General features: G+C 38.5%; 1 protein-coding gene across 1 annotated transcript in view; it reads left to right on the plus strand.

Annotated features, from left to right (window-relative positions):
* The window catches only part of LOC126260591 (integrin alpha-PS5-like), a 563,809-nt gene that overhangs the window by 376,590 nt on the left and 174,276 nt on the right, over positions 1–12,943 (plus strand). Inside the window, exon 13 of the mRNA XM_049957927.1 lies at positions 5,331–5,470. Coding sequence (XP_049813884.1) covers positions 5,331–5,470 — 140 coding nt within the window. The remainder of the gene's footprint in view (positions 1–5,330; positions 5,471–12,943) is intronic.

A 12,943-nucleotide genomic window follows, 5' to 3' on the forward strand; every position in this document is an offset into this window, starting at 1 on the left:
GGGAGATTGCTGCGTTGCCAGTTGCACACGACTCACGCGCCAAGAGAAGCAGCGCCATAGTATAGCATAGATCGCTAGCTTACGTTTAGGGGGGAGCGCGCAGTTCATGAAGTAAAGCCACCACGGCCGCATTAACCCTTTCGCTGCTACAAAGACGTGCTCCCTGCATTCCGCGCTGTGGGCGATTTTGTCACTGCACTGCTCGCCTGTGCAGACACATTGTGTTCCGACTGCTTTGACACTCTTTATCATTCGATTCCACAAAAACTATTTGGCTCAAAAATTAGATTTTTACCTATCTTCTTGACTGATACCTTCCCCCCATAAATGACTTAATTTTGTTTCGATGTTCAACGCAGTTATTATGCAGCATTAAATATAGTAAGCCATTGCACGAAATTTTGAAGAGTTTGCAGAGGTAAAGTCCATAGAGTATACTTTCCGGATGGTCGATTTTAGTTGCCACAATGTTGAGAATGAAATGTGGACAAGATACCTATATATTTAATTTAAGTACCACATAAGTGTCGTATGTAATATTCAGAAATATTCCGCCTTTCGCGAATGTAACAAAAGTTTTACTTACACTGGGCACGTTTGGCTTTATTTTAAAGCACTCAAAAGGAAGTAGACAAAATACATTAAACAAAACTGTGGACTTACAAAAACATTAGGACTAGAATATACCGTCTGGCAGTGAAGTGCTCAGAGCTATGTCAAATATAATTTTGTGTGTGGCACACACAAACAGCATTTATTTGCTAAAACACTGATGAGCCAACACAAACGTTGAATATTGTGCTACCACAGCACAAAACTACGAAAGGTGACTTGGCAATGGAGGACACAAAATACAGTCCTCTTATGATGCTTCAAAAGAGAGAAACGCATCTGGTCTAAATAAGTCGCTTATTACAGTTGCAGAAGAGGGATATATTCCAATATCATTGGTAAAACTGCGACTGTGGAACAAAAACAAGAAATAGAACATGAATACCATTGTGTATGTGCCATACCTTTTCACCTTTCACTTTAAAATAAAGCCAAACGCGCCCTGTGTAAATAAAACTTTTATTATAGTCGCGAAAGACGGAATATTTCTCAATATTACATACGACACCTATGTGGTACTTAAATGAGACATTGTTATACAGTAAATATTATATGAAATTTAGGTATCTTGTCCACATTTCATTCTCAACATTGTGGCAACTAAAATCGACCATACGGAAAGTATACGCTATGGACTTTTACCTCTGCAAACTCTTCAAAATTTCGTGCAATGGTTTACTACATTTAATGCTACACATCAAAACAAAATTAAGTCATTTATGGGGGGAAGGTATCAGTCAAGAAGACGTGTAAAAATCTAATTTTTTGGCCAAATAGTTTTTGTGAAATCGAATGATAAGTGTGTCAAAGCAATGGGAACACCATGTGTCTGCACAGGCGAGAAGTGCAGTGATGACAAAATCGCGCACAGCGCGGAATGCGGGGAGCACGTGTCTGCAGCAGCGAAAAAGTTAATGAAGAGGCAAAGCACTAGAAATTTCATTCAAACGAATAAAAATCGTGAAGTATGGCACTCCAATATTGTTTTTAAATAAAGAAAATATTAAGCACCGCACGAGGTTTGAACTCGTAACTTTTCACTTGGCAGCCCAACACCTTAACCGTTCCGCTACATCTTTTTTTTTATTTTTTTTTATTTTTACGACTACATCGGCTCATCGAACAGTGTAACTCCATAAGGACTCTAACAGCTCACGCAACTACTTATAAACACTGTTGGTATGACTATGAATTACTCACGCTTCGTCGAAGTACAATAGGAAATAAACAATTACCGCTGTTCTTTATTGCGAAAAAGCAGTTCGTGAGATTCAAACAAACACCTTTCCTTGCTATCGCCTGAATTAGGAGTCTTATTGCTTGTTTGGTTTAATTAATTAATAGAATATGAAGCAATTGGTATAAAGAATGCTTTTTCCAAACTTTCTATAAAAGAAAGTCTGCTATCAAGACATTGCTTTTGTTCTATTACTGTATTTATGACTGAACGTTTCTAAAACTGAAGAGACTCGTCCGTGCTCTGCACTGCATTCGAGATTCGGCAACGTCATTCTCTGTTCATTGGCTGACTGTGTTTTATGACGTCAGATGCGCAGAACGAACCTAAACTCGGCCGCCAAGATATATGACGCGCACTTTAGCAGCTACCTCACAGTAAACAATAACCGGAAGATGTGATACTGCAGTCAAATAGCCTATGCATTGGTTAGAGTTGTGAATTAATGAAATAAAAAAAAACATATAAGATAAAAGATAAATGAATCATTAATAAAAAGGGCCCTAATAAACATATACAATTGATATAGAATAATATCTTGAATAATGTTTATTCAAGAAAGTAAAACTCAGATAAAGGGAAAGTGGTCCTTTATATCCAGTTATGGTGCGGACAGAAAATAGCATAATCAAATGCAATAAAGTTGCACTGCAAGCATTATAAGAATGGCAGCAGAATCCCCAAGCTAAACAGTCAGCCAAGATGCAGGAAAACTAAGTCCATTTTGTGGCCACAATACATGAAATATTCAGAAGTTCAAAACAATTTAAATTTCAACATAATGGTTACAAATTAACAAATGTGAGATAACGAGTAGAAGTTCATAACCTGTCAATTCACATTTCCGTATTGCAGTCAGAGAAAGAATATCATAGTGGCCATTCATTGCCAAGAATCAATCACTTATATGACTGAATCGTGCACATTGCCACAGACAGGTCTGCTTTTTTCCAGAATTAACATAAAAGTGTCTCAAAACTTAAAGTCTTGTAGTGGTGATTCACCACCCAGAATTTACCACCTGTTTGACCGAAAAACACACTGTATGATAGTCAGGTCTGCCTTTTACAAGGACAAACATAAACGAGACCTGAATCATTCTCTTGAGTTCACCTCTGCAAACGTCTCTCTTCACTTGACTCCAGTGTCATTCTGCCACTACCTGCTTCTCCATTGGCTGAAAGCTGTCCCCAACAAAAATACTTCATTCTTAACATCTACAGTTGTGATGTGACTAAACTAAAACATTTCAATAGTATTTAAATTAAAAAAAACGTGTGATCATTCATTAAGACTCAGATCATTTACAGTAAATAGAAATAATAGTTTGTTTGTAAATAAATAAGTCAGCATTCTTGTCTCAATGTGCTCACATTAAGTGACAACAAAATGCCATTAAATTTTGTGTGAACAATTAGTTACATCTGCTTGATGGAGGTGTCTGTTTGTACTCTTATAATAGTGGTGTCACTAACACATGAAATTGAACACTTCTCAAGTTACCACGATTTTGTATTGTCAATTGCAATCAGTGGTTAAGTAAATATCTGGGAGAATGCCCTGGCAAATTACACTGACCTCATTTCACAGGTCATAAATCATATTCTTTTGTATTACCACAGAATTGCAAAGGATTGGCTGGTTTCTGTGGCTGCACAAACATAATTCCCAATCACACAGTTAGAATCTGTCTTATGTATGTAAAACAGAGATAACAACCACAAAAACCACTATTCCATTCACACACACCACTGTTTGATGAAAGTGCACGCTATGGTCATGAAGCTGTGCTGTGTGGAAGTCAACTGTGGTGGCATCAAACACCAGACAATGTCCTCAGGTACTTCTGACACCATTCTATTGCAATCCAGAGTGAGTGGGGTGACTGTGGTGTAGGAGTAGTGTAGGGGTGGTCAAGTGGCAGGTTGTGGAGGAGGAGGTGCTGACCAAGGGTGTATACAAAAACTCAGCTGCAAGATATGATATATTTTATTTTGCCTTGAGTTACAGTGTCAGAGTTCTACAACATCCATGGATATGCCCTCTGGAGGCTCATGTATGAAGTCCATGTCCTGCTTCTCTGACACTGTTTACCCCTTTCAGCAGTGTGAACTTGAGCTAGCACTATGTCACCTGGAGTGAGGAGGATCCTGGGCATGTTGAAAACAATACTGTAGATCTCCATGATGTGGAATAGTTTGCAGGCCAGCTTATAATTACATGTCCTTTCCACAATGTCACCAAAATTGCACGGCCCACCTGTCTTGCAGTGTACAAATAAGATTACTCATTAAAGTACCTATCAGCTCTTTCATGCTTGCATGCCTATGTGCCTCACATACAGCAGCAGTGGAGCTGCTTCTACTTCAGTAATGCCCAAAATTTAATTATGATAATAGCTGTGCATTGTATGTGATTTGAACATGAACTCAATATACATGGTGCAGATGATGTTGTTTGCAATGAATTATTTCAGTATAAATACAACTGGCACATTTGTTATGTGATTATCAAATTGTGGTAAAGGTACCTTGGTTACTAATTTCAAAAGTGAATACAGCTGTATTCTTATTAGGAAATGTAACATGACATAAATCATCACTCAAACGAAATAGAAAACAAGAGGGATGAAACTGTAAATACAAAATTGGTTGATATTATAAAATAAATAGTAAAATAAATGTTAACCCCACAGCTGTGAATTGACCTTACATAGGAGCCTCACAGCAGTTAATTGGCCTTACACAGGAGAAGAACAACCTTAAATTTTGAACAATAGCTTTAGTCAGAATCTCTCTGTGAAAATTATCCTAGGTTTCACCCATATTTCTTCTTATAAGTACATATTGTGCCATTATGTTTTCTCTTATAGTTTCCCTAAATTATCTATAGTTAGCTTCTGATACTGGGTTCCTAAGGCTTGATATATTTAATGACTGTAGCGTTCTGAGTTTCTTTCAGCCTTGCAAAAAATTATTTTACTTCTGGCAGCATATAAGTAGAAATTGTTCTGCCTTTTTATGTTCTTTAAATTCTTCTTATATTCTTTAAATGTTAAACATGTTACATATGACATGTTTCTTGAATAACCATAAATTACAAATAAAGTGACAGTTTGGAATAATGCAGATACTCACTACCTTCTGGAAAAGCTGTGGAGCTGAATGCTTTGTAATACATTTTTTAGTGTTCTTATGGCTGTACAGAGAAGTTATGGGGAATTCATTGAATTCAAATTTCCCTCACATTTGAACCTTCAGTCACAGAAAGAGTGATGTAAAATGAGTGTCTGAAATGTTAATTATATATTTCACATGTTAAATGAAAAGATAATGCTACATATTAAGATGTTAATTTTAAGCACATCAAAATAATATCAGGTAAATTTCATAAGTGCCTTATACAATTTTGCAAGGCATTTAATTAATACCTTTACAGATTTAATTTCAAAAATCTTATCACTGTATGTGGTTTTATACAGCAGTCAACTTGAAGCTGAAAGTGGATACAAAATATGATCAAGCATTTGTAGATAAGCAAATGAGCAGTCATGAATTTAATCAGAAGCTACAATTTGCAGGACATTCATCAAAAAACACATACATTGACATATTTATCAAGGTAAAAATCACAGCTATTCCTATGCAATGTAGTATAGCTATAAAATGTAATATCATAAAAATGTTAACAATAAAGCTTGATTTCATCTAATTCATTTTCAACTATTCAGTAAATAAAAATCTCTCTCTTTCTCTCTCTCTCACTCACTCTCTCTCTGCCTGGCGTTAAAGAATGTCTTACCATGATATGTTATGAGAAGCTTCTTAAGAAACAGTACCTGTTTCAACTGATAAGCATATATTAATCTGAGTTTACTTGGTTGCTGGGAGTACAATACATTAAGTCTTCCATAATTAATGTTATAAAATCTTATTGCTAGAATTCTTAGTTATATCTTATCCTGCTTGTGGCATCAAAATTTGTTTTCAGACAATAACTGAAATAACAAGAAAAGTGAAATTGGTGACTCGTATTTTCAAATGTTCCTTCATCCACAGTAAAGATAATTAATTATTGTATCATTGCAAAGCTGAGTAAAATAGATATTAGTACCAATTGTCCTGAAACACAGTTGAAATTGCTGTAACAGAAAAAGGCACAGAACCCAGTAGATACACTGTCTGGTGGAATATGGAATTTCCTAGTGAATTATTTCTGCTCTGAACAGCATTTATAGAGTTCACTGCTCTAGGAATAAAATAATAAAAGGTAGACTTCTGACTTTCTGCAGATTTATTAGTCATTATTTACATAAGATCCGTCCAAATTTACACACTTTCTCCTGTGATGTCTAACTGCTCATGTACATTGAATGTGGGAGACCTCAGCTTATCTACAGATAAAGTTTTCTATGTCAACCACCTCATCATCAATGACAAATTATGTCCACACAGTAATTTGTTCAGGTTTCAGGAAGAAATATTTTGCTAGATACTTGATGTGGTGAGTAAATTGGAAGTGGTAAGATTTTGAAATCTTAAATGTGAAAAATGAGCAATATTACATCACAATACATAAGTGTGAGGTTTTTCATACAGGATTCTTTTCCTGAGTCACAATGATGAACCCAGCATTCATTGAATGTGTTCATTTGCTTGAAAACTTCCATGTCCTGGCGCAGTCTCAATGTTTCCACCTGTATTTCAGTGGTTTTGTAAAACACCTGTACCTTTGTGCAGGATTTTTTATGGTGGGAGGGAGGGGCTGGGGTAAATAACTGATGAGACTGAGCTGAATATCATTTATTAACAAAAACATTCCTTAGATGAAGCTAGTACTCCTGGCAGGCTACAGGGCTGCTGCTCTCATGGTTGCAGGACCATTGGGTCCAAGCCAGACATCACGTTTTTTCCAGTCATAAGTACTGATCTCAGCCAGGAACTAAAACAGGTATAAGGTAATTGCCCACTTACAATGTTCCCAGAGCCTTTAACCACAGTGAACAGTAGTTAACCCAACAGTGATACATGCAGCCTATGTATGTACTGCAGATAGTTAAAATTGGATTCAAATAATTAAAACAGTTTCATTTCCTATAAGGTCTCAACAAAAATTTTAAAACATCTATCCTGACAGACTGATTGAAATTATGTCTTTAAAGTATATCCAATCATTAATAAAAGCTGTACTCCATAAAACATCAGTTAATAAAACGTATCAGAAATAAAATCAGAGTTGAATTACTTTGGTCCCATGGGCAAGAATCACTCACAGTACACATAAACCAAATACAACAGATATACACACACACACTTGACCTCAACTACTACAAACCATCCATGTACAGCACAATTACTAATGCCCAGTGCACTGTCTTATCTTGCAGCATTATGCTTTAATTTGTTACAGTCCAAAATCTCAAAACCCAAACAAATTATTCAGCAGTATTAACAGCCTTACTTCTGATTTAAATTATCTTAAAAAAAAAAAAAAAGTAAGTAAGTGCAATAACTTAAATTACCATGGTGCACCACCACTAAGATTAAAGAGGTGTCCCTTTGAGGTACCAGTAACACCTTGTCCAATGGTGTGATTACACGGAATACTTTCACTGATTTGCCCATGTGGGGCCAGATGCTAACACTTCAATAATTTAGCAAAATTGGATCACCTTTTGCACAGACAACACATGTTCTCATATAAGGATGTAAAGCAACACTGCCAGTCCACACTGCAGTGAACAAAATAGAATAAATGGACAGACCACAACTTTCTGTAACTTTGGCAAACCAGACCAGTCACAAAAAGTGACATGACATGATGGAACAACTAAAAGGGCCACACTTCATGAGACCAATTTTTATCAGACTCAAACAACACTAACCTTGTTCTGCTTTGATAGGTGCTGCACAAAATGTGTAGCACCCAGTGCTATTTGATTTGGAGTGCTGACTGTTCAGCAGTTTAAGCAGTTCCAAATGTTGGCTGTTGGTAATACAATCAGACCATCTTGCACTACTTAGCCCGATTCTACATAAAAAGTGAGCACATGGATACACAATGAAACTAAAGGGTTCAGTAATGGATCACAATGCAAATGCATCTGCAAGCATCACCCAGTATCATCCTAGAGGGCACACTTGGGAAAATCTGACTGATGGCTACAGCAACATAAAAAACTCTCACAGTGAAACATTTTAACATCAGTGCACCACAAAATTATATATATAAAATTATACATATATAAATTAATAGAGGGAAACATTCCACGTGGGAAAAATATATCTAAAAATTCAAGTCACATATCTAAAAACAAAGATGATGTGACTTACCAAACGAAAGCGCTGGCACGTCGATGCCAGCGCTTTCGTTTGGTAAGTTCTTTCAACACATAATGTCTGATTTTGCATTATCAGCACCACAGGCATAATAAAAAAATTCCTTTAGGTGGATAATTCAAAGAACTACGTGGAATCTACAGTTCACTACTGCCAGCTGGTACTGTGTACCCAAAAGAAAAACATATTTGACACTCCATGCTCCGGTGCCATACTACCATACACCACGTAAGTGGCTCACAAACAGGAGATTTTATGATAAGTTATTCACAGAGCCAACTTCCACTATTTGCTTGCCCCAGGCACTCCTCATTTCTCAGGGAGGACACTCTGACTACAACGCAGAGGTGATTTGCTGGCCAGCGCCACCCAAGTTTGCTGTCAGGTGGATGGATGCACAAATTCAAACTGCTAGAATGATGACTGTGTAGCATAATCTCTCTCTCTCCCTCCCCCACCCACAAAACTTCTGCGTACCCCCAAAGGAAAGGAATGAAAATTAACTTCAGCTGCTTACCCATTATAGGGCCCAGTGTGGAAGATATGGGCTTGCGCAGCCTTCTCACTCTTGTTGTCCTGCAGTTGTACCATAACTGGAGTGTGGAAACACTGAATAATAAAGTGTCCTCTAAAGTGGGGCAACAATTTCTTTGAAATATTTGTGCAAGCCATACTCATTGCAGTCAAATTCTTGAGGAACACCTTGTCACCAGGCTGGAAATTACAAGGTTGCCTTTTATTATTATAATGGTGCTCACTTGTAAGACATGCCACTCTTATGTTGTTTTATGCTTTCTGCCCTTGTTCCAGATGATAGCAGGAGAAATTTTAAAGGGCGACAGATCATCAATCCCCCATAAATTAGGCACATAAGCAAATGTCAAATGTGCAGGAGTGTTCAGATGGGCAATACAAGCCATACCACATTCTGCGCCACCAACTAGCAAAAGCTCCAACCATAGATAACATAGAAGAAAATCACAGTGATTCATCTCCGGTGGCAGGCATTATTTTCGAAAGCCATGTTGAAAGCATAAGTGAGCCAATTCAATGTCTCATCCCATTCTGTTTGGTTCCGGTGATAACAGGAAATGAGAGCCACCCAGAAATTTTTATTGATTCTTTCTGCAAAGGAGTGGTTAGAGTAATATGGCGTGGTATGTTGATGTTTAACCCCCATACCAAAACAAAAGTTTCTAATTTTTCTCTATGCGAGACTTGAATGTATGTCAATATTTCAATTTCTTAATACCTGTGATGGGTTATTATTTTGAGGATGTTACTCTCATTTTATGTTAAAATTTCGTATGAATTTCTCCAAACACAGATCCAGTTGTTGAAATTGTATTGTCGATACACTACTTATTCTCTTGAATTTGAATAAGTTAGCTACAGATTCCCATGATTACTTAATTACAAGAGCAGCCAATGTAAGGGTACAGATATGTTTTTTGATATTTCAGAGGATTTTTGAAACACCTGTACCCTTATCAGTTAGTTTAACTGAGTAATCATTCATAATTGGCATTCAGCTAAATTTAAGCAACATTATTGTCATTAGTTAAAGTACTGAGATGTCTCTTGATTAGTTCCACCATCAGAGACCATCTGCAACATCTTTGTGTGTCTTCTAGATATGTGTGACCACACTGGAACAATCTTTTCCACTTCTCCACAGACTCATACGCTGGAGGACTGTCCTCAGCAGTGCACAATCTCCATTTTGTCATAAATTTTCTTACAGAAAGAAGTGATGAATCACCATATGCACAGTTATATTATTCACCACAGCAGCTCTCTGCTTCTTTTCAGTACATGGTTTATTCATGAGAGACACTCCATCACACTTATTGTTGTGTCTTCCAGGTTTGTGTGAACACAATGAAACATCTTCTTCAGAGTCCCACATGCAGGAGCATTATACCTATAGGCATTCACCATTTCACTGGAATTTCTCACTGCTGACTTACAGTTGAAAATGACAAATCACTGTATGAGTGGCCATAATACTCAGCTACATAGCAGATATTTTATTTCTTTTCCTTACAAAAATTCTAACAAGTGACATAACTCAGAAAGTAGTTTTCCTGGGAAGCAACAGTTCCACAGCTACACTTACTTCTTTGTTCACTACAAGTTTTGGAAGTTATGTTGTTTTTTGTTTTTGCTTTCCAAATTCTCATTTCCACTCAGATCAGCCAAGCTGTCATCATGCAACGTTACATCATCGCTCTCAGCAGGTAGTCTATGGCCATCTCCTCTTGAGAAGCTACATTATTTTGCTGTAGTCACTCTTCCTGATGTTCAACAAAAAGTTGAAGACAGAAAATGCAAGACCAAAGTAACAGCCTCAGAAACTCATCTAGTGTTTCGTTATCTACAAGCATGTCTGTGGTAGTAGTTGAGAAATGGTTTTAAATTTAGGTAGTTAGTTTGTTATTCATACATACTTTTTTACAAAATGATACAGGTATCTTAACTGAAAATGACCAGTGAAAAAAATATCTGATTTAGGTATACAGTAATGTTATCTTTTTAAAAAACACTGCAAGAATAAAAGAAACCACTGTGCAAATAGGGGAAGCATTGTGTCATCAACAAACACACACAAAAGAGGAAAAAAAAATGACTGCTTTCAGAATCAACCCTTTCTTGAGCTAGGGAAAGGAAACTAGACAGCTTTCTGAATCAATCCTTTATTTAGCCAGGAGACATGCATGTGCATGCTAATGCGCAGTTGCGCAGCCACCCACGCACCCACCCACACACACACGCACCTATGACCCTACACATACATAGTACCATCTGGATGCACAATACTGTGATTGCAGTTTGGCAGGTGGACTGGATGGAGTGGGAGTAGTGGGGGGGGGGCGGGGGGGGGGGGGGGTCAGTTGGGTAGAAGAGAGAGAGGTTGGCATCAGGAAGAGTGGTTGGGGGTGGGTAGATAGCAGCTCAGAGGGAGGAAGCCATTTTTCTGGCTAGAAATGTGGGAGGGAGGGGAGGGGTGGCAGGTGTATGGGCTAAGCATGTGATGCAAGGGTCAGAGCTGGGTGGGAGCAGCATAAAGTGAAAGTGACATGGAGGTATTAATTGGGAGGAATGATAGGACAGAGGAAGGTGAAACTGATGGGTGGAGGGTTTGAGGACAGGAGGTTACTAGAGACGGAGACAGATATATTACGGAAGTAAAAGTTGTGTTGCAAGGATTACTCTTATCTGCCTAGTTCAACTGGTGGTGGCAGTAAGGATACAGATGGCTTGGTTGTGAAACAGCGTGTTGTGCTCACCTTCATATTGTGTTACTGAGAAGTCAACTTTATTTTTGACTGCAGTTTGATGGTGGCCATTCTGACAGCTCTTTGCTTGTCACACCAACATAAATAGCTATGCAGTGATTGAAACAGTGTTTTTGATACACAACATGGCTGCTCTCACAGGTGGCTCTGCCTCTGATGGGGTAGGATAAGCCTTTGACTTGAATACAGTGACAAGTGCTGTATGGGTGGATTGGGTAGGTCTTACACCTGGGTCTGTCCCAGGGATATGAGCTGAATGACAAGGAACTGGGACTGGGAGTGGCATAGGGATGGACTAGGACGTTTAGGTTGGGTGGGCAACAGAATATCACTTTAGAAGGGGTGGGAAGGCTCTTTGGTAGAATGTCACTCGTTTCAAGGTATGATGAGAGATAATCAAAGCCTTGGTGAAGATTCAGTTGCTCAAGTCGAGGGTGATTTTGGGTGATGAGGGGTGCACTCCTTTATAATTGATTCTTGAGTGTGGTCGGAGGGTTAGGGTTGTGTAAGGATATGGCACAAAAAATCTTATTGTGGACTAGGTTTGGGGGCTAGTGTCTGTCTGTGAAGGCCCTCGTGAGAACTTCAGCATACTGGGTGTGTTGTGGGTCCATATAGGAGAGGTTTTTTGGTGTGGAAGGCATGACAGCTGTCAAAATGCAGGTACTGTTGGTGGCTAGTGGGTTTAATATGGACAGAAGTATGGAAGGAGCCATGAAAGAGTTGGAGTCAATGTCCAGGAAGGTGGAACATTGGTTTCAGAAGGTTGAGGTGAGGCAGACGGGAGAGGAGGTGTTGAGTTTATGGAGGAATGAGGATAGGCAGTCTTTGCCCTGAGACCAGATCACAAAGATGACATGTATGAACCTAAACCAAACACAGGGTTTGAATTGGGGTTTTGGGAGTCTAGGAAGATTTTCCTTTAGTCAGCCCATAGAAAGGTTGACATAGGAGTGCACCATGTGGATGCATATGGCTATGCTGCACGTTTGTTAATATACCTTTCCCCCAGCAGAGAAGTAGTTGTGTGTCGGGATATAGTTGGTAAAGTGTGAAGAATGAGGTATTGGTTTCGTAGTCTGGAGGATGTTGGTGGAGTTGGTGTCCATTATTGTTAGAGTCATGAGAATGAAGGATGTTGGTATAGGGGAGATGGCATCAACAGAGCTGAGCAGAGTGCCATATGGTAAGGGAACAGTAACGGTGGAGAGTCGGTGAAGGAAATGATTTATGCCTTTCATATAGGAGGGTAGGTTGTGGGAAAAAGGCTACAGGACAGGAATTCTCTGTGTGAGAACACAATAAACAGCCATAAGGGGTGTCCTGGATGGTAGGGTTTACGAACTTGAGGAAGCATGTAAAAGGTAGTACTGTGGGAATGGGTGTAATGAGGAGAGAGAGAGAGAGAGAGATGCATGGGAGAGGTTCTGGGATGGACTTAAGGATTTTTAGAGGGA

The sequence above is a fragment of the Schistocerca nitens genome, chromosome 5 (genome assembly GCF_023898315.1).
Source record: "Schistocerca nitens isolate TAMUIC-IGC-003100 chromosome 5, iqSchNite1.1, whole genome shotgun sequence".
Taxonomy (NCBI): Eukaryota; Metazoa; Arthropoda; class Insecta; order Orthoptera; family Acrididae; genus Schistocerca; species Schistocerca nitens.